The sequence below is a fragment of the Camelus bactrianus genome, chromosome 5 (genome assembly GCF_048773025.1).
Source record: "Camelus bactrianus isolate YW-2024 breed Bactrian camel chromosome 5, ASM4877302v1, whole genome shotgun sequence".
NCBI lineage: Eukaryota > Metazoa > Chordata > Mammalia > Artiodactyla > Camelidae > Camelus > Camelus bactrianus.
The window spans coordinates 45,455,382-45,474,995 of record NC_133543.1 but is presented as its reverse complement, the minus strand read 5'-3'; the positions used below and the strand labels follow the sequence as shown (position 1 = coordinate 45,474,995).

Genomic DNA, 19,614 nt, shown 5'->3' with positions numbered 1-19,614 from the left:
CAGAATACAAAAATAGTAAAGCCACCCTGATGCCCTGTTCCGTGCTGGCTTCCTGCGTGTGCTGAGCCTCCTGGCTCCTCGCTGGAGTGAGGGCAGAATGAACTGGGCAGTGTAAGCTGGTTTTAATTCTGGCAGTCCCTTTGGCCTTGCATTTATTTCACCAGTGGCTACATATATCTTCATCTTGGTCTGAATTTTGAGACAGGAATATTCTGCCCATTTCCACTTTTCTGCCATATACTTTGGCGTCTTATGTTGATGTTCGTATTGTTTCAAGGCGATTAGAATTTCAATCTCAGCATCTGTCTTTCAAATTGATCTTGGGAGCAGTTTGTTTTTATGGGACTTGGAAGGTCTGGGCTCTGAGCTCTAAGGTGCGTGAGGCACGTGGCTGCTTCTGGCAGGGCTATTCCGGGCTGTGATGATAGAATCGTGAACATAACAAACCACCACAAAATCAGTGTCCTAGAGCTCACATTCAGTCAAGAGAAGCAGACAAAAAACAAGACAAATAAGGGATAAATCAGGAATTTTGGATTAACACACTACTGTATATAAAATGTATAAACAGCAAGGACCTATTGTATAGCACAGGAAATTATACTGAATATCTTGTAATAACCTATAATGGAAAATAATCTGAAAAAGAATATATATGTGTGTGTGTGTGTGTGTGTATAAAACTGAATCACTTTGTTGTACACCCAAAACACTGTAAATCAGTTACACTTCAATTAAAAATAAATTTTAAAAAGGAATATACATTCGAACAAATGAACAAAAGACCAATAAGTAGAAAATATGATATGTTAGACGGTATCACTGCTTAAGGAAAACAATCTGAAGCCAGGAAAGTCAATACAAAGCAAATATCTTAACCTGGGGGTTACAAATGTTAGTCCAGGGAAGGAAGATGATGTTTAAATAAAGACATAAAGGAGGCGGGGAATAAGCCTTGGGCACATCTGAGGAGAAGAACATTCCAGGCAGAGGAAATAGCAAGTTCAAAGTCTCTGAGGCAGAAGTGGGCCCAGTGTGTCTGGGCAACAGCGGGGAAGTTAGAGCAGAAGAGGGGAGAAGGGGGAGGAGGGAGAGGAGAAACCAGAGTCATGACAGGGACAGTCACCACCCCCATTAAGTTGTTGCCTTTTTTCCAAATGGTTGCTTTTTTCCAAAATGTGCACTGTACCATTTAGTTGGCCTTTCAGAACAGACCTTTGAAAATACAGATGAGCACATCCCTAACAAAAGTTTGGTCATCTGACTCTCTGGGGTTAGGGTAAATTCTTCGAGTACACAGCCCCAGGTTCAAGGGCTCCAGCTCAGTGGCAATGCATTTATCAGATGCACTTGATGTCCCTGGGATGTTTCTCTTATTGAGAAGGTAAATCTGGTGATAATAATTATATTCCAATGCCTCCTGTGTATAGTAATCAGAGAAGTACCAATGTTCACAATCCTCTAATTCCACCTAGTCCACCATTTTCCCTTCATGCTATAAGCTGCCAACTCCCATTGCTGTCACTGTGGATGGTATTAAACATGTCGGAGGAGGCAGTGATTGTTCATTAGTACTTAAGAAACGATTAGATTGTGCTTATCCTAGGTGCTTTCCCAACATGACGTTCTTACGCTGTCTTGTTAGGATCATTTCAGAGATGAACACGTGAAACTTAATTAGCTATTACTTTATTGCAGTGAAATTCCTTATCTCATCAGCACTCCTAGGTACTTCAGGGAAGAGACTCATCTTTCATCTTTGTATCCTGATTGCCTAGCACATGCTTGGAACAAAGCACTGATGAACAGTGCAGCATTTCTGGAGGGCTTCCTAAATCTTAAATCCTGAGCTACAAACTTTACATACATTATCTCACTTCATCATGGCAAATCCCTAAGGGCTAGATAATGCTGTTATTTCATTTTCTAGACGACAAAATTGAGGTTTTGAAAGATCCAGGAATTTTCTCAAGGCTCCTGTGTAAGAATTAGGCCTGAGCTGCTCAAATCCAAGCTCTCTGATTTCAAAGCCACCAGGGACCCCTACCCCTTGTTGGCATGGGTGGTAATGCCGGGGGATGAGTGGTGGCCTGCAGGTGCTACCAGAAAATAAAGGATGTGAGCAGCTTTCCAATCAATTTCTTCTTCTGCTTTCTTGATTTTTCTTCCTCTGTCCCGGTGTCAAGGCTGCTATTTGGCTAGTGCAGATTCTAAAGTAACACTCGTTTCATTTCCTTAGCGTCAATATAAAATGTTAGCTGATTACCATATGGAACACGAGAACTCTGTAACCAGATATCTTTTCCCCATATTTAACTTTATGAGTTCATGAGCTGTAAAGAGCACATTTCCCTTTACTTGCATTTCATTAGCCATTTATTTACCAAAACAGTTTATCTTTGTGAAGTAGAAATATTTTATATTATCATTTCATATAGATCAAAAAAAGTTTATTAATGAATATAAAAATATTCAAAATATCCTGTGATTGTAAAATAACCGTTGGTCAAAACAAGACTACTCCATGGAACCACACCACTCTCCTGGCTCTTACCATTCTGGGATTACTTTTATTCAGAAGTGATTTCAATCCTACCACAAGGACTCATTAAGATACCATATATTTGATGAGAAATTATTGCTAGGTGGAACCATTTTAAAAGCTGCTGTTTTTTCCATTTTTGACTGCTAAAAATATTTGTATGGTTCAACCTCATAGTTGCTCTCACCAAAGAAGTAAAGTATAATGTTGTTAAGCATTTTTTGATTTTTAAACTCAAGAAGACATGACTCTAAGAGTTTCTGTATAAGTTGATGGTAACCTGATTAACTGCTCTACTTGGCTAGCATGATGCTTTGAGCTGATAAACATGTCCCAGGCCCACCAGGAAAACCACACAAGCAGCCAGAGACCTTTGTTGCGGCAGCCGTGTTCTGTCAGGGAGCAAGCAGACAAGGAAGAAGTAATGTGAGCGTGTCCTCCAGTGTTGGACAGAATAGGCTGTAACCTGGCAGCAAACTGTGAACTTGCTTAAGGTCAAAACCTGGACTTGGCACTCCTGTCTCACAGAACTTGCTTATCTAGATGTTTCGAAAGTGTCTTCCAGTGTGCCCTGTCTATCAAACAGGGCAGAAAAACAAGGAACATTTGTTGCACTGCTTAGTCCAGTTTTGTTGCAGCGTTCCGGGATGGGGTAGCCAGGATGTGGAATCTGGCTTGCAGGGTAACCGTGAAGGAGCTGAGTGAGGGTAACGCTAGCCCAAGGCGGCCCGGGTCTAGCACACATGTCTGGGCCACAGCACATTGCAGCATCAGTGTTGATATCCAAATACCAGCAGGTGGACCAAAATCATGTTGCGCCCATAACGAGCAGATGGGAGCCTGAATCGGGCAGAGATGATGGGTTTAGAAAGGCTGAGGTCTGACGAGGGAATGAGCCCAGCAATTTCCAAGGTGAGGCAGCAGGAGAGGTGAGCACTCGGTGAGGAGGATCAGCAGGTGATGTCACAGGGGATTTTGCCTCAGTTATTTTATTATTCCAGACTGAAGTGTGTTGTCCTGTAAAACCGGGACAGATACCCGTATGTGAGATAACACTTAGATGAGATAGCACTGTGTCTGGTCTCTATATTGGAGGTATGAAGTCCGTTCTCTTCCTACAAAACTAAGTCAGTGATAGATTTTCTGTGTTGATATGCCTCTTTTATTAGAGATACGTATTTTTATTAGTCCGTTTGGGCTGCTATTATGAAAATACCAGAGGCTGAGTGGCTTAAACAACTCACGGTTCTGGAGGCTGAGAAGTCCAAGATCAGTATGCCAGCAGATTTACCCGTTTCCTGTGTCCTCACATGGCAGAAGCGGCAAGAGAGCTTTCTGGGGTCACTTTTTAAAGGGTATCAATCCCATTCATGAGGGCCCCACCCTCATGACCTAATCACCTCCCAAAGGCTCCTTCTCCAGATACCTCCACATGGGGGCTAGGATTTCAACATATGAATTTGGGAGGAACACAAACATTCAGTCCATTGCAATGTATGTGTCTCTGTGTGTAAACTGCTCTCTCTGTCTATAGATCTAGCTAAACTACATCAGCAAATGTATTTGGCTTGTGAATATCTATGACCATTTATACCTTGAATTGTACTAATTTGGGGATGTGTTTTATGTCCATTTTAGACTAGATTTAGGTTTTGATAGCAGGGTATTTATCCTCAGCAATACTTTTCAAATAATACTCACTTTGTAACTATTTGATACCTGAAAGGATGATTGGATGAATACAAACAATTGAGGGTGTTTACTAAACAAACTCAGATTTGTAGTTTTTAGTCCAATGTGAGTTTCAAATATTTTCTGTAGCACAAGGCTTTACTTCCTGTTTAAAAGTTAAGTCCACTTGCTATATTTTACCCACTTGCTGTATTTCTGCTAACAAACACAAAAATCTTAATTTCAGGGGAGAAATGAAGGACCAAATTGAAAAAAAAATATTTTTTTGAAAAAAAACCTGTTTTACTTAATTAACAAACTAGGCTTAAACAAAATCAATAAAATAGTAACGTGAAGTGTGAAAGTTTTATGTATGGAAACTGAAGGTTTTATAGGCAGAAACAAGAATATGTTATCAGATCAGATCCAAAGAAATAAAAGCTTAAGAACATTTTTTGAAAAAGTATTTCCTGTAAGAGAACTACCTTTCCACAGGCTGTAAAAAATTAACAAGAGAAGATGCTGCTGTCCTTGAAATCCCCCCTAAAAGAACCGCAGTTATAGGAATGTTATGACAGTGGCTGATTTTGTGAGTGTGTGTTTACATTTACATGTGGAAAATGTGGAGAGTTTGGAAAAAGACTTTGGGCTATTTGTAATCAGTGGAGGCTGAGAGAGAAAGAGGAATCACATTGGCTCGACTGTGCTTATAGGATGGTATTCTATGATAATCAACAGAAACTTCTTTTTGCATGTCTCTACTATGGCATAGAAGTGTGCTAGATGCTAAGGTTGATGAAAACAAAACAAAAAAACTTAAAACAAAGAACAAAAACCCACGGCCCTGTCTTCAAAGAATATGTGGCCTAGCTGAGTAGACCACACAGGTAGGTTTGGAAAAATAGTTATCAATATGAGTTATTAAGTGACAAGAGCCAAATGAGTAGCGTGGGGACAAAAGTCAGAGGAAGACTTGAAGTCATGATGAAAGAGGTGGGAGTCGAAGGGTTAAGGGTTATGACCGACCAGGGAAGCAGTTGACATTCCAGAGAAGTGGCTTAGGACAAGGAACAGAGGCGGATAAGCCTAAAATCTACTGGGTTCAGTGGGCAGATCAGTGTGAGCAGATGAGACAGCTCATGCTGCAAGAGAGTGGAAATGAGCCTGAAAAGAGTCTCCTGTCAGATTGCGGAGGCCACAAGTGCCAGGCTAAGGAGTCTGGATCTCCCTGTGGACAATGGGGGCCCGTTGAAAGCTTTTGAAGAAGAGACCACCAGAATGAAGGCAGCATATTAGAAAAATCATTCCAGTGATGGTGCAGTGCAGGAACTAGACTGGGAGGACCTGATGGCACGGATACCTGGAGAAAAGATTTCACAGGAAGAGTCAGCAGGGTTCACTGGATGTAGGTAGTGGTAAAAAAAAAAAAAGAGGAAGATATTAAAATGTTCTTCAGACTTTGACTTTGGCTCATCCATAACAGAATATAAACCCACACCAATTTCCTATGGAAAACTAATTTGGAGGGAAGACAATTGTTTTAGACAAGTATGTACAGGGTTAGAGTGGGGCAGGTCAGCTCAGAAGGCTCAACCCAGCACTGGAAATGTGCCCGTGGTAGCTAAGGTAGTAAGTGCAGATTTTGTCATTTATTTAAAAGATCTCTGAAAGGGAAGAAGAGGGGTGGTCAGCATAGCTTAAAGATCTGTGCAGAGCAAGACAGCTTAGAAATAGACCTCAGGGCCTCAAAAAAGAATGATCTAGCCTTGTGCTACCCGCTGCATGGCCCCATGTAGCCATTGCCTGGGAATGGGCCTGTTCAAATCGAGGTATGCTGTAATCATCAACTACCTACCAGGTTTTAAAGACTTAGTATGAAAAGGAGTAATGGGAAATTAATAACATTTAAATATTGGTGATACATTGAAAGAAGAATATATTTGATATACTGGCTAAATAAAATGCTACTAAAATTAAGTTCACCTTAAAAAATTTTAAATACAGCTACTAGAAAATGTACTCACCCTGTATTTTCCTTGGACACTGCTGATCTAGACTTTGTAATGAAGCTCACTAATATAGCAGCCTGAAACACACACGCTCACATACACTTCAACAGTTGAATGCAATTTTACCCCATCTACCCAATCTGAAATTTTTCAAAATGTGTTTTGCACTTTGTGAGTATATTTCTGCATTTTGTGACCAGTGTGTATTGTAGAGATCCTTTTTTTTTTTTTTAATTTTACGCAAAACTTACGTTATCTCATCTTACTGAACGTTTGGCTCTTTTTTATTTTCACCAGCAGATGATGCTACAGCTGATAGCCGCAGAACTTACACTCTAACTGATTATTTAAAAAACACTTTTAGATTGAAGGTCTACACCTTGCAATGGGTTTCAGGTAAGAACTTTTTGTGGAGAGGGGGCTGATTTCCATGCTTCTTTTCATTCTAGTTAGCTGGTGGGGCACTTTTATGGCACTGAGAAGATATCCTTATTTTTAAAAACCATATAGGAGAGTATTTTTTGTACCTGAGAATGCAAAGGGAGTTAAGACAGAAAGAAACCTTTGTATTTCTTTGCTACATACTATAAAAAATTAAACGTGAATTGAAACCTTTATAATAATGATGGAAAAGTGAAGGCATACTAGTGTAATATTCATCAGTTAATGTTTGTCCAACTTAGACATGCCTGTTTAGTACTTGTGTGAATTTAAATCTTCAATTTTTATTGCATGAATTTTTTTAGCTGCTAAAGATGTTTAATAGCAACTTGAAATATTGATCTGGCCGTTTTCTCTCTTTAGATCATGAATATCTCTACAGACAAGAAAATAATATCTTGCTATTCAATGCTGAATATGGAAACAGCTCCATTTTCTTGGAGAACAGTACATTTGTATGTTTAATCACATAATTAATTCCTGCTTTAAGGGAATTCTGGGGATTTTTTTCATAACCTTTCGAATCATGAGCACTATCGTTCCTCATCCATATCGGGCTCTCTCTGCAGCATATGGCGCAGTGGATCTTTCTCTTCTTCTTGGAATGCTCCCTGCCTTGGCTACTCTTTAGTCTCCTTTGGCGATCCCTCCTCTGCGTCCTCTTCCGTGTAAGTGCGCCTCCGGGCCCCATCTTCGCTGCTGGCCTCCCTCCCCACGTGGCGTGCTCTCCCTCAGTGAATTTCACCCACTTCCACACCAGCCAGCGCTCTTCTCTCTGGCCTGGCTTCTCAGACACAGGCTTTTATCTCTAACCTCCTCCCAAGTTCCAAACCTCTGTTTCCAATAGCTGGCTGGCTCCTGCGCGGTGTGGGGGGGTGGGGGGGTGTGGGGGGGGTATCCTGCAGGCATTTTAAGTCAGATCCCAAGCTAAACAAGTCATTTCCCCTCCCTCTCCTAGCAAACGGAAAGCCTCCTATTCCTCTTCCTGACTTCCCAATCTTGGTAAATAAATAGCGCTCTCCTCCAAGTGGCTTAAGCTGGGGACCTCAGAATCCTCCTGATTCCCCTGTTGTCCCCCACATTCAGCTGCTCAGCAAACCCCATCAGTCCCCCCTCTGCAATGTCAAGTGTCTCTCAAATTTCCATTTCCACTCTGTATAGTCCTGGTTCAAGGCTTTGATTAATCTTGTGACAGTGAGTAGTCTAACTTGGGTTCGTGTCTCCATCCCGCAAATCAGCCACAGCATTGCCCAAGTCCAGGGCTAATGCAACCCTCTCTTGTCTCATCTCAGCCGCTGTGTCACCAGAGCATGTTTTTAAAAGACAGATAAGATTCTATCACATCCATGTGCAAAAAATGAGTTCATTGTTCTGTTTCCTACATTTAGATGCTGATAATGTGCTAGATAATTTTTGTCCTCTCTGTCTGACACACCCCATTCGTATTCAGGTTGCACCTAATCTTTAGACAGTCTCTAAACATGCATGCCCTTCCTGAATCTGGGTTTTTCCTCCTGTTGTTTCCCCTCCTGAGAAAGTTCTCTAATCCTCACCCTTATAGCCTTAGTTAGAATTAATCCTTCCCTCCCTGATTCTCTAACCCTGATCACCACTCACCTTTCATCACGGTCATTTGGAGTTGTTCAGTTGTTCTTTTTTCTACTTGATTGACAGGATGAATTTGGACATTCTATAAATGATTATTCAGTATCTCCTGACAGACAATATATTCTCTTCGAATACAACTACGTGAAGGTAAAAGAAATGCTTTTTTACTGTGACATTTAAGGAACCCTGTGAGTATGTTAATTTTTAACTGATTTCAAGTCTGTGAGTACTTAAGGTTGATATGTAAGTAATACAATAGGTGCTCAAAACTCATTAATTCAGTGTCGAAAGGAGAAAGGGTCATTCTCATTCTTAAAAGGTAAGTCCAACGAATGTTCTAAAAGAAACTCATTTTCAGTGCTTTCAAATACTGAAAAGTCTAAGTAATATTAGTAATAATAATAGTAAAAACATAGGTTAGTAAATTAGAACGTGTAAGTTAGAAGTAAGTTTACATGTCTGACTGTACATCCAGTAATAGAACCCCCTATTTCCTTTGTCTCAGCTTGACGTCTAGTAAAACTCTCAAGTATTTGCTTTAAAAAGAGTTAAACTTCTCATCCTCCAGAAGAGACGCTGCAAGGCCCCCAGACCCCACCACACACAAACCATGGAGAAGGGGGAGCCTCTGCCCAGGCCATCAGCACCCCGCAGGGAGCACTCAAGCACACTCAGGAAGAGTTACAGCCTAATCTCACGTCCTGTCCTTGTTTAGGGTGGCTGCAAATCGCCAGTGACATTGACTGCAGCTTTTTGATTATTCGCGGATTTGACAACAGTTGATGAGTATAGGAAGTTTTGAGATATGTAGGAAAGATTAAAAAACAGTAAAGAGATAGTCTGCATTTAAAACAAAATACAAAGCTGGTGGATCCCCACCTCTGCCTTGTTTTCTAGAATAAATAGTGAGTACTGAGTGGGCTTATCTCACAGGCCAGCACTGCTGTACTCAAGCCACGAAAACTATCTCCCTCAGCCCCGACTCCATTTCCCACTTTGGGGTGGTGACTCCCAGTCATAGTATTTACCCTGATTCACCGTGCTGGGCTCCAGTTCCTGGACGTGCAGATTTGCTGACTCTGTTTTGCTAAATCAACTAGGGAACATATCAGAATCCTATGACGACTTTAACCAATTAATGGATAATGGTTTAATTCGGTGATTCTTTTTGCTGTCTACAGATTAAAATCTCGTGAGGAGCTTTTAAAACTTCTTAGTGTCCAGGTCTGATCCCCAGAGCAATAAACTGAAGTCTCTGGGGTGAAGCTGGCATCAGTATTTTTTTTAAACATTCAATTATGTTAATGAGCAACCAGAGTAGGGAACTACTGATTAACAATTTCCCACATTAAAGACCAACATGTAAGGACTATAAGGTTAAGGTGGAAAAAGCAAGGTAAATACCAGCTCGATGAACTATTTAGCCAAGTTCAGAAGTGCCCTATGATGTGTACTGATGGATGTATTTCACTGGGAGACCTTAGCTGGACAGCCATCGCTGGAAATTTGTATTTGTTGTGTCACTGGAGTTCTCATGTGCATTTAACTGCTTTTGCACTTTTCATTCTGTCCTCTTCATCCCGCTGTCTGCATTTTCCAGGAGAATCCAAGCTCCTTTTAAGGCCTAAGTTAGATTATGTCGTGCCTGTGCTTAATCCTTCATGATCAGTAGATTCCCATCCCTTTCAGAATAAAATGCAACCTCTAACATGGCATCCTCAGAAGCCTGTGTGACTGATCTCAGTCCGCCCTTCTGAACCCACTTCCTACTGCCCTCTCTGCACTCACCATGCTTAGCCAGTGCTTCCCACCCTTGCCTGAACTTTGGGATCACCTGGGGTGGTTTTTCAAATTACAGATGCTTGCAACCTACCCCACACCAACTAACAGTATAACTATGGATGGGGTCAAGGCATGGGGAGTTTTAAGGACTTCAAAGTCAAGAGCCTTTAATTGCACAGCTCTTTATTTCTCTCAAGCATCACTTTCATTCCCATCCAAGGGCCAAAGCATTTGCTTTTGCTTCATCCTGGAATCTTCCTCCTTTGATCATCATCTGACTCCCCCTTCTTCATAATTCAGGTCCAGCTTTCTTGATCACTTTAACATCACCCCCTGCTGCTCTGTTCTTCCCCCATGCTCAACCATTCACTCCGTAGCACATTAGCTTATTTTATTTTCTTCATACATTTTATTGCAAAGCATTAGATTATAAGATTACTGAAAGTAAAGAACTACATCTTGTATTTTACTTCCCGGAGTATCCAATAGAGTTTTCTGTACAGCATAGATGTGCTGACTCATCCACTCTCAAGAACAAAGAGAAGTCTGGTTTTATTCCATTTCTCTGCAGGTCTACTTCTGGTGTTGTTTAGATCCTACTGCATGGCTTCTCCATGACTGAGTTAACACTCCAGAAAGATCAATTATTACTTTTAAGGTGTGGCTACAAAAAGTTGAGTGAGTGAGTGAAAACGTAAATAAATAAGTACCATATATCGTAGTATGGATGTTCTCATGGATCTGCACTCATTGCCGAGCCTTGTGCAGATAATAATAGTTGCGTCCTCTGTGACCTGTTGACAATGTCCCAGGAGCCCTAAGTACTTCATATGCATTCTCATGCACCTGAGATTGTTTCTGCCACTGTCCTCACCAAATTGAAGCTTAGAAAGAAACTTGCCTGATACTACACATTGGAGACTTGTCTTCGTCCATTGGAGCCCCAGAAAAGAATACCCCAGACTGAGTGGCTTAACAACAGAAATTTATTTCTCAGAGTTATGGAGGCTGAGAAGTCCAGGATCAAGGTGCCAGCAGATTCGTTGTCTGATGAGGTCCCAATTCCTGGATCGTAGTTGGCCATCTTCTCCATGTGTTCTTATGTGGTGGGAGGGACAAGGCATCTCCCTGGAGTCTCTTTTCCTCCAGTGGCCCCACCTCCAGACCATCACATGGGGTGGAGAGTTAGGATTTCAACATATGAATTGGGAGGGGAGTGGATACACATATTCAGTTTGTAGCAAGATTTGAATCCAGGTTAGAAGACTCCAAAGCTTGTGCTCTTAAACATGATCTTTCCTATCCTTGTGCTTCAAATTCTCTCTACTACAATTTTTTTTTTTACCCTTCTCTGTGTGGCAATCTTCCTCCCCCGAGATTCCATCCAGAATCACCTTTTCCCTAAGCCTCTTCCCTCCCCAAGATCTAGTTTATGATTCCCGCCCTTTCCCACCCACCTCCACTACATGTCTCGTGATTCTTTTCCTGTAGTTTACGTCTCCATAGCTCCCATTCAACTATTAGCTCCTCAAAAAGAGGGAGCCTGCCTTATCCAGTAATGCCTGATTGAAGGTAGCTGCCATGTTTATAGCTTAAATAGACTGATGAGTCTGTTTCAGAAGACGAAGTGAACATACAGACATCTTGGATTTCCCTTTACAACCCATGATAGATCTGCCATTCTGAAATGATCTCAAAACTTCTTAAATCTCTTAATATTTTTAGCCTGTACCACAACTTTTGGCTCTAGAGAGTATTATACTCAGAAGTTTCCCAGAAATAAGCATGGAGTCTGTCAGAATAATCCAGGATTCAGAAAGGAATGTATGATTTGCAAAGAGTGGGGACTTAATAAATATTTGTTGACAGGAGAGGATAGACAGGTGATAAATGATAAGTGGGAAACAGTCCTCAAGATCAGAGCCTGACTTGAGTCTCAGTCTGTGAGTATAGCTGGGGGTCCTTGGGCTACTCGTTTCATCTATTTCAGTCTCATAAGTAAATTCTCATTATTTTTGTTTGGTTTATTTCTTGAATACATACTGTCTGGCTTGCACTAGACCAGACTGCAGGTATTTACAGATGCATAAGACACAATTTCTTACCTCTAGAAGTATGGTAGGGTAGTCAGACATATAGACAAGTAATTTCTTTTAAAATATCTTTATATATACATCCCCGTAGAAATATAACTTTTCATAAATGCAAATCTGTGATCATATTTTGTTTTAATCTTCAGTCTTCTTTTTTTCCATTTGTGCTTGGCTCCATACTCCTCACCCTGCTGCCTTTTCCCCGGGTATCCCATGTTAAGACTCTACTGTCTATCCCTCCACAATTTATATTTGTTTCTTTATTCACATAAATTCTATGAAGATGGAGATTCTTTTTAGTTATTGCTCATTTTATAAAAACAGAATCCTATTTTCCATACTTTTCTGTAAATTGCATTTCTCACTCAGTGATACCATGTGGAACTTCTTCCAAGTCATCTGGTGTGGCTCTAATTCATTTATTTTTGAATTAATAGACTTTATTTTTTTAGAACAGCTTTAGGTTTACAGAAAAGGACTGGAAAGTACAGGGAGTTCCCATATACCTCCTCACCCCTCCCGACCCCACCCCAACCCCTGTTATTTTTCTTGTTGTACATTCTATGGGTTTTGACAGATGTATAATGCATGATGGCATTTATCTGTCATTACAGTGTCATACAGAATATTGTCACTGTCCTAAAAATCCCCTGTCCTCCGTCTTTTCATCCCTCCCTCCACTCGAACACCTAGCAACCACAGATCTTTTTGCTCCTGTGTAATTTTGCATTTTCCAGAATGTCATTTGGTTGGAGCCATACAGTAGATTGCCTTTTCAGACGGTCTTCTCTCACTTAGCAATTTAAGTCTGCATTTAAGTTCCCTCCATTTCTTTTCATGGTTTGGTAGCAAATTATTTTTATTGCTGAGTGATATTCCGTTGTCTGAATGGACCATGGATTGTTTATCCATTCACCTGTTGGAGGACATGTCAGTTACGTCCGAGTTTTGGCAGTTATCAATAAAGCTGCTGTAAAAATTTTGTGTGGAGGCTTTTTGCGTGGGTATCAGTTTTCAACTCATTTGGCTAAATAACAAGGAGCTTGCTTGAAAAATTATTTCAGCTGGGAGTTTTCTTTGTATAAAGGTTCTTTATGGATTCAATTTGCTTATTAGATCCAAGACTATTCAGAGTCTCTATTTTTTCTAGTCCCACTTTTGATAACTTGTTCTTTAAGGAATTTGTCCTTTTTTCTAATTTTTAAAATTTATTGGTAAAAGACTTTTACAATAATATCTTACAATCTTTTAGTGTCTGTAGAGTCTGTTGTGGTGTCCCATTTTTCATTTCTGAGATGATTTATTCACACTTTTTTTTTCCTTATTCTCTGTTAGCAATACTGTTAGTTTTCTTTAAAGAGCCAGTTTTTAGCTTTGTTGACCTTTCTCTACTGTGTTCTTTATTTGATTACCTTTCTTATTTCTTTTCTTCTAATTTCTTTGGATTTGGTTTGCTTTTCCTTTTTTAGCTTCTTGAGATGATTATTTAAAATATTGATGGTATACGTATTTCAGTTTTAATATATATTACCAGGTGGCTTTCAAAAAAATCTATAACCCTTTATATTTTCATGATCAGTGTAGGAAGGTAAACATCTCTCCACATCACCACCAGCAATAGAATTAGTGAACTTTAAGATATTTTGCCAATAAGATGGTTGAAAAGTAAGAATTTACATTTTTCAAACAGTAAACTTAACATAACCATGGTAAGTGCTAGGAATAACGTTTCCACAGAACATGGCACCTCAGCCCACTGTGGTTCTGGGGAGTCTGCTTTGCAGGGGTAGGACCAGAGATGAGGTACAGATGAAGTCCAGAGGAGTTTGTACTACATGGTTCCTAACACATTTTCTAACTCCAAAATTCTAAGAATCTAGATAGGGAATTGTGAGATATAAAATCTGAGAATTATACAATGTTATATGGCTTTATCTCTCATCTTGAGCTCCTGTAAGCAAGTGGTCACACTTTCAAGAATCATGGAAGCCTGAAATGTCTGTTTTCTTTCATAGCAATGGAGGCATTCCTACACAGCTTCATATGACATTTATGACTTAAAGAAAAGGTCAGTGATTTCCTCCTAAAATCTGTTATGCTTTTCTAGTGTAATAATAGTTTGAAAAGAAAAGGAATCCCACTGATTTATTCACTTGGTAATATTTCTTTTTATGTTTTTCCAGGCAGCTGATTACAGAAGAGAGAATCCCAAACAACACACAGTGGATCACATGGTCACCAGTGGGTCATAAATTGGTTAGTGAGCTTCTTCCCTTGTCAGAAACATAATGGCTCAGATCTCTCATATGCAGAAGCTGCTAACCCAGATACAGAGCAGAAACTTAGGAAGCCAGTAGGTCACAATCAAATAGAGGGTTAGTACCTAAAATAATACTTTGTTAGTCTAACATAGCAAATATAATTCCTAAAAGTTTCTGAACTACTGTTAGGCAATTGTTTATTTACTGGGGAAATGTTTATTAAACTCTTAAATTCTAAATCTGTTGCACTTAAGTTTTTGTTTGGTTCGGTTTGGTTTGGCTTTTTTGAAGCATACTTGCTTTCTGCTAGATCTGTGACTTTCTCTGTATCACCGTAGATATGCCTTCATGTTCTATAGTCTTAAGAGTGTCCGAAGTCCAAAAGAATCTAAACAGAAAGACAGACTGTTTATCTGTAGTTGAACTTCACCCCCTGGGCAGGCCAGGGGCCCTCCCTCCACTCCCCTCCCCCAGAGAGAAATGCAAAGCACCTGTCATTGTAAAGAAGTGGCCAGTCTTCCGGGTCCTCAGTAGCAAAGAGCAGTGGTTGTGAGCTTCTTCTTTTTAATAGTTAAGGAGTGTTTTTAAGATTATTTGGGGATGATAGCATGTATACTTATAATTTAAGAACTTGAAGGGAGGGAGTAAATGACTCTTTTCCTGCTCAAATGGAATAACCTAAGGTAATCATTACACTTGCCTACCAACAATTTTGGGGGATAAAATAATTGATAAAATGTTTTTTTTCAAACTCCAGGATAAAATATAACATATTATTTATCATCTCCCCCCCCCCAATCTTTCTAGGCATACGTTTGGAACAATGATATTTATGTTAAAAGTGAACCAAACTTGCCAAGTCAGAGGATCACGTGGACTGGGAAAAAAGATGTGATATATAATGGAATAACTGACTGGGTTTATGAAGGTAGGGACGTTAAAGCTTTTTCAGATCAGAAAATTTGTACATTTTCAAAAACAGTTATACATTTCCTTTGAAAATGGGACAGTTCATTAACATTCAAAATGAGGTTCCTTTTTTAATGTAATCAAATCCTCCTTCAGCCTTCACAAGCCAGGTGTCTCATAAACCAAGAATTTCGTAGCTGCTGCCACTCTTGTCCTCAATGTCTCATCAATGCTCCTATTGTCTTTGTTCTACTGCTACAAAGCGCCTTTCTGTGTAGGTAGCTTTTCTGCTTTACTGGGGCATAAAAGCCTCTAGATTAAAACATCAGATATTTCTCTGATTGGGCCCACCTAACCCAGAAGTTTCTAAGGAAATCTAAGTATTCCCACAACATTCCAAAAGATGACGAAATATTGTCTGGAGGTTGGGGAGGAGAGGGGAAGAAAATGCCTGTTTTATAAAAGATTTGTGTTCATTTGAATTTGGACAAATGATAATTTCTTGTTTTTAAAGAAGAAAAAACTAAAAAGATGTGATATATAATGGAATAACTGACTGGGTTTATGAAGGTAGGAAAAAATGAGGTCAAAAAACAGAACTGAAAAAGGTAAAAAGAATTATTCTCTCTTTTAGGATAAAGAGTTTTAGAAACGATTAGGAAAACATTATTCGTATCTACAATTGCCAAGGTAAAAGGCATTTTGAGGCTGTTCCACACAGTTCACTAGACTGCCTCATGCTTATTAAAGACTCATCCTTACCTTATCCTGTTATTTCTTCTTCATACTTAAAAAAATAATTTTCCTCATGACTTCATTTTGTTTCTTACCAGTTCAAGTTCTGTTAAATGGGTAACATTATAAGAACAACAACAGAAAATACTTTAAACGAAAGATAAATGTCCATGGCCCAGAAACAAGTGTTTGATTAGAACTTATGATGACATTTACTAGCACTAGTCACTTAGAGATTGAAAAACATCTTTCATTCCTTTTGGATAGCACAGCACAACCGCCAGAATCCCCGACGTGAGCTGGGTAAAGCCTCTTCCCAAAGCTGTGACCAACCCTTCCCTGGAACAGCTGGGCATCTCCAAGATAACACCCCAACACAGGGGTCCTTTCTGAGGGAGATAATAGCTGGAGGGCTCTCATTTTGCCTGTTCATGACTAAGCCATTCACAAGGAGAAGAAAGGCTTCACAGTTTCAGTGTGAGCCTGTCTTTAAAAATGGGACTTCGGTCCCTACAGGGAAATTCCTATGATTGGTTTTGTGTATTTAAAGGAGCACATCTGCTTCTCCATATATCAGATCACCCTCGCATTGCAGCCACCCTCTCCACTGTAGCCATGAAGACTTCTTGGGCAAAAAGGAGTACATTTGAGAATCTGTAGGTTTATAAGCAAAAGAACAAAGAAAGCTGCAAAGTCTAAACAAGGCCACGTGCCACACTGTGGAGGGACGCTCACAGAGGAGCCCCTACCCCACCTGGAGTCCCCACATAGCTTTCTCTCTCGATTTCCCTGTTTTTACTTAGTTTTATTTCATGATTTTCTAATGGTTTATCATCTTTCTTTAGTTAATAAGTATTTTATTTTTTTTAATGATAATCCTTTTCTCCTAGTATGAAGTTAATTATGTGATAGTCACTCTTGCATATGAGTGTAATTTACCTAACCCAGAGCTGAAAATGAGAGTTTTGGTGAGAGCAAGGATGAGGAGGGATAGAGAAGGAAGTACTTTTGGAAGATGGAGCACTCCCTACCCCCCGGAGTAGTAGTGTTGACAGTGGTGGTGTGATTAACTCCTTGCAATTCATTGAGTGCCAGCCACCTACAAGGTGCTGTGCCAGGTGCTGGGGACACAGAGACAAATGCCACCCAACTGCTGCTGTCAGGGAACTTAGCCCAGGGAGAGAGAGACAAAGAAGCCAACAAATAATTGTCATGGAGTAAGTTAAAGTATCCTATTAGGGGCAGGAAACTAGGTCTAGGGGCACATAAGGAGGGTCAGATCCGAGTGGTGAGTCGGGAGGTCTCACAAGATGGTGAGGGAAGGTCGAAGTCAGGGCAGACAGCGGGGCTAGGGGGATGCCAAAGACACATCTGTGCTCACAGCCAGCTTTGTTTTAGGCAGGGCTGAAAATCTTTTCTTTCCCGTGTTATTTGCCCTTCTCCCTACCTGTGGTCCCTTCATTCTCAAGACTTTGAGTTTGACTGGAAGTAGTTTTATAAGAATGGTTTTGATGCTTCATCAATATGGAAAAATATGTTCTGTATTCTAAACAACTACTAATTCGAAACCCAGAATGCTACTTGCTCCCTGTACTTACAAGTAATTTTACCAACCATAACCTTGCTGTAATTGTATTCATTTTATGTAAGTGGATCTTGATCTTAGATTAGAACCAGTGGGTAGAAGCCACAAGGAATGAGACATCAACTCAGTATGTGAAGACGTTCTTAGTGGGAACCCCCTTGGCTTGGAATCACAAAGCCTGTGTCTTAGTTCTTGTCTCTGGCAATTCACTCAGTCTTAGCCTTAGTTGCCTTCTCTGTAAAATACCCTATGAATAGACTCACCCAGGGTTCGAATAGATAAGTGTGTTGTAAATTGTAAATTGCTGCATAAATGTAACTCAGTGCTATAGGGATAAAGCAGTTAAAGGGGGAGCAGGCTGCCTCACCAAGCAGAGAAGTGCTGAACTAGGCAGGGACAGTGGAGCCTGGACTCCAGACAAATCTGGATTCTTCCTTGATTCTAGCTACCATTGGTCACGTGACCCTGAGTAAATGACTTACTCTCTTTAAGTCTGCCTGCCTCTCTCTGCTCATCTTCACAGTGAGTTATTGTGAGGATCAGCTGAGATAATAGATGCCAGATACTTATTAGTGTCTGGTGCATGGTTAGCAGTCATTAAATATCAGCTGCTCATCATTATAATTAGTATATTTTATTATTGTTGTTATTTTTACTGTTACTACTACTACTATTACCATTGTTATTATTGAAAACAAGCCCAAGCATTTGGAAGAAACTTGTCAAGAGGCCTCAAGAATCAGAAAAGTGATTGGAATAAATGATTTCCAAAGAGTTAGATTCAAGTTTTTATGCTTTTGCTTCCACCTTCGCTCTCACAGCAGAATATGAGAAGTGTGCGTTAACTTTGCATAAAGGACTAGGAGGCTTCGTCTAGTCTACCTGAATCCTCTGTTCCTGGTGGGTTTTGGCGATTTAAGAGCCAGAGATTGGAAGTCCCATGAATAGTCTTCTAAATAAACATATAAGAAGGAGCTACCTTTGCCAGAGATTGAGAACGAGTCCAACATTGTTCTAGAAAGCAAAACGTTTCCTTTCATTTGCCTCTGCCTTTGACCCTCTTCCCTCACTGTCAGCGGATACACCAGAGGAGGGTGTTAATCCAACGGAATCTTCAGTTTCCAGGCTAGGCAAAGAGAGGTTTCTTGGTAGGGTTCTCATGACTCCTTGTCATTCTAAATCCATCCTTCCCACACTTTTTGTGCCAAGAGTACTAGCTCTGAGCATCATATTGGTTTGATAGCCTGGAGCCACACACCACCCACCAGTACCTTGCAAGCTCAGCACAAACTGAGCCCAGCTGGGGAGCGTCTCCTGGCATATTGACTGTTTGAAAATTAGAAAGGCGAATCAGCCATCAGCCCCTTGTGTGAAATTTACTTTTAGTATGTTCTGTGGCATAAATTTAGAGGATTATAAGATAAAGAAAAAAATGTAGAGTTTATATTAAATATTGTGTGCTAAAATATTCTAAAATGGTCCAACGGGTTACTTATTTTTACAATCCAGATCTATCTTTGAAGATTTTATTTTTACTCATTTGTATTACTCTGATTTTGGAAGCCCAGCAAATGCAAAGTGGTTCATTAGTTGAACTCTACTGTAATTACTCAAGCTAATGAGAATAATATTTTGAATGCCAGAGCCAATTTATCAGCTACTTCTTGTAACGGAACAATTTCTGTCTTTTTTCAGAGGAAGTCTTCAGTGCTTACTCCGCTCTGTGGTGGTCTCCAAACGGCACTTTTTTAGCATATGCGCAATTTAATGACACGGAAGTCCCGCTGATTGAGTACTCCTTCTACTCTGATGAGTCACTGCAGTACCCAAAGACTGTGCGCATTCCATATCCAAAGGTCTGTGCTCCTGTTCATATAGTGGATCCGTGATTTGATGGGAAGAGAATGGTTTCATTTAATCCTTTCCTGCTAATGAAAATATTGTCAGTCTCTCTTCAACAGCTTGCTGTGATTACTCT

At 40.1% G+C, this 19,614-nt stretch overlaps 1 protein-coding gene across 5 annotated transcripts in view; it reads left to right on the top strand.

The window, feature by feature from the left end:
- DPP4 (dipeptidyl peptidase 4) overlaps nucleotides 1-19,614 on the top strand; it is an 84,910-nt gene that overhangs the window by 23,435 nt on the left and 41,861 nt on the right. For 2 of the 5 annotated variants that reach the window (XM_074363783.1, XM_074363782.1), the window contains 8 exons: nucleotides 6,523-6,618; nucleotides 7,027-7,118; nucleotides 7,233-7,331; nucleotides 8,338-8,418; nucleotides 14,162-14,214; nucleotides 14,330-14,402; nucleotides 15,215-15,335; nucleotides 19,332-19,492. In XM_074363783.1, the coding sequence (XP_074219884.1) occupies nucleotides 6,523-6,618; nucleotides 7,027-7,118; nucleotides 7,233-7,331; nucleotides 8,338-8,418; nucleotides 14,162-14,214; nucleotides 14,330-14,402; nucleotides 15,215-15,335; nucleotides 19,332-19,492 (776 nt within the window). Of the gene's footprint in view, nucleotides 1-6,519; nucleotides 6,619-7,026; nucleotides 7,119-7,232; nucleotides 7,332-8,337; nucleotides 8,419-14,161; nucleotides 14,215-14,329; nucleotides 14,403-15,214; nucleotides 15,336-19,331; nucleotides 19,493-19,614 lie in introns of all 5 variants that reach the window. The other 3 variants (XM_074363781.1, XM_074363786.1, XM_074363784.1) reach the window with 3 other exon arrangements.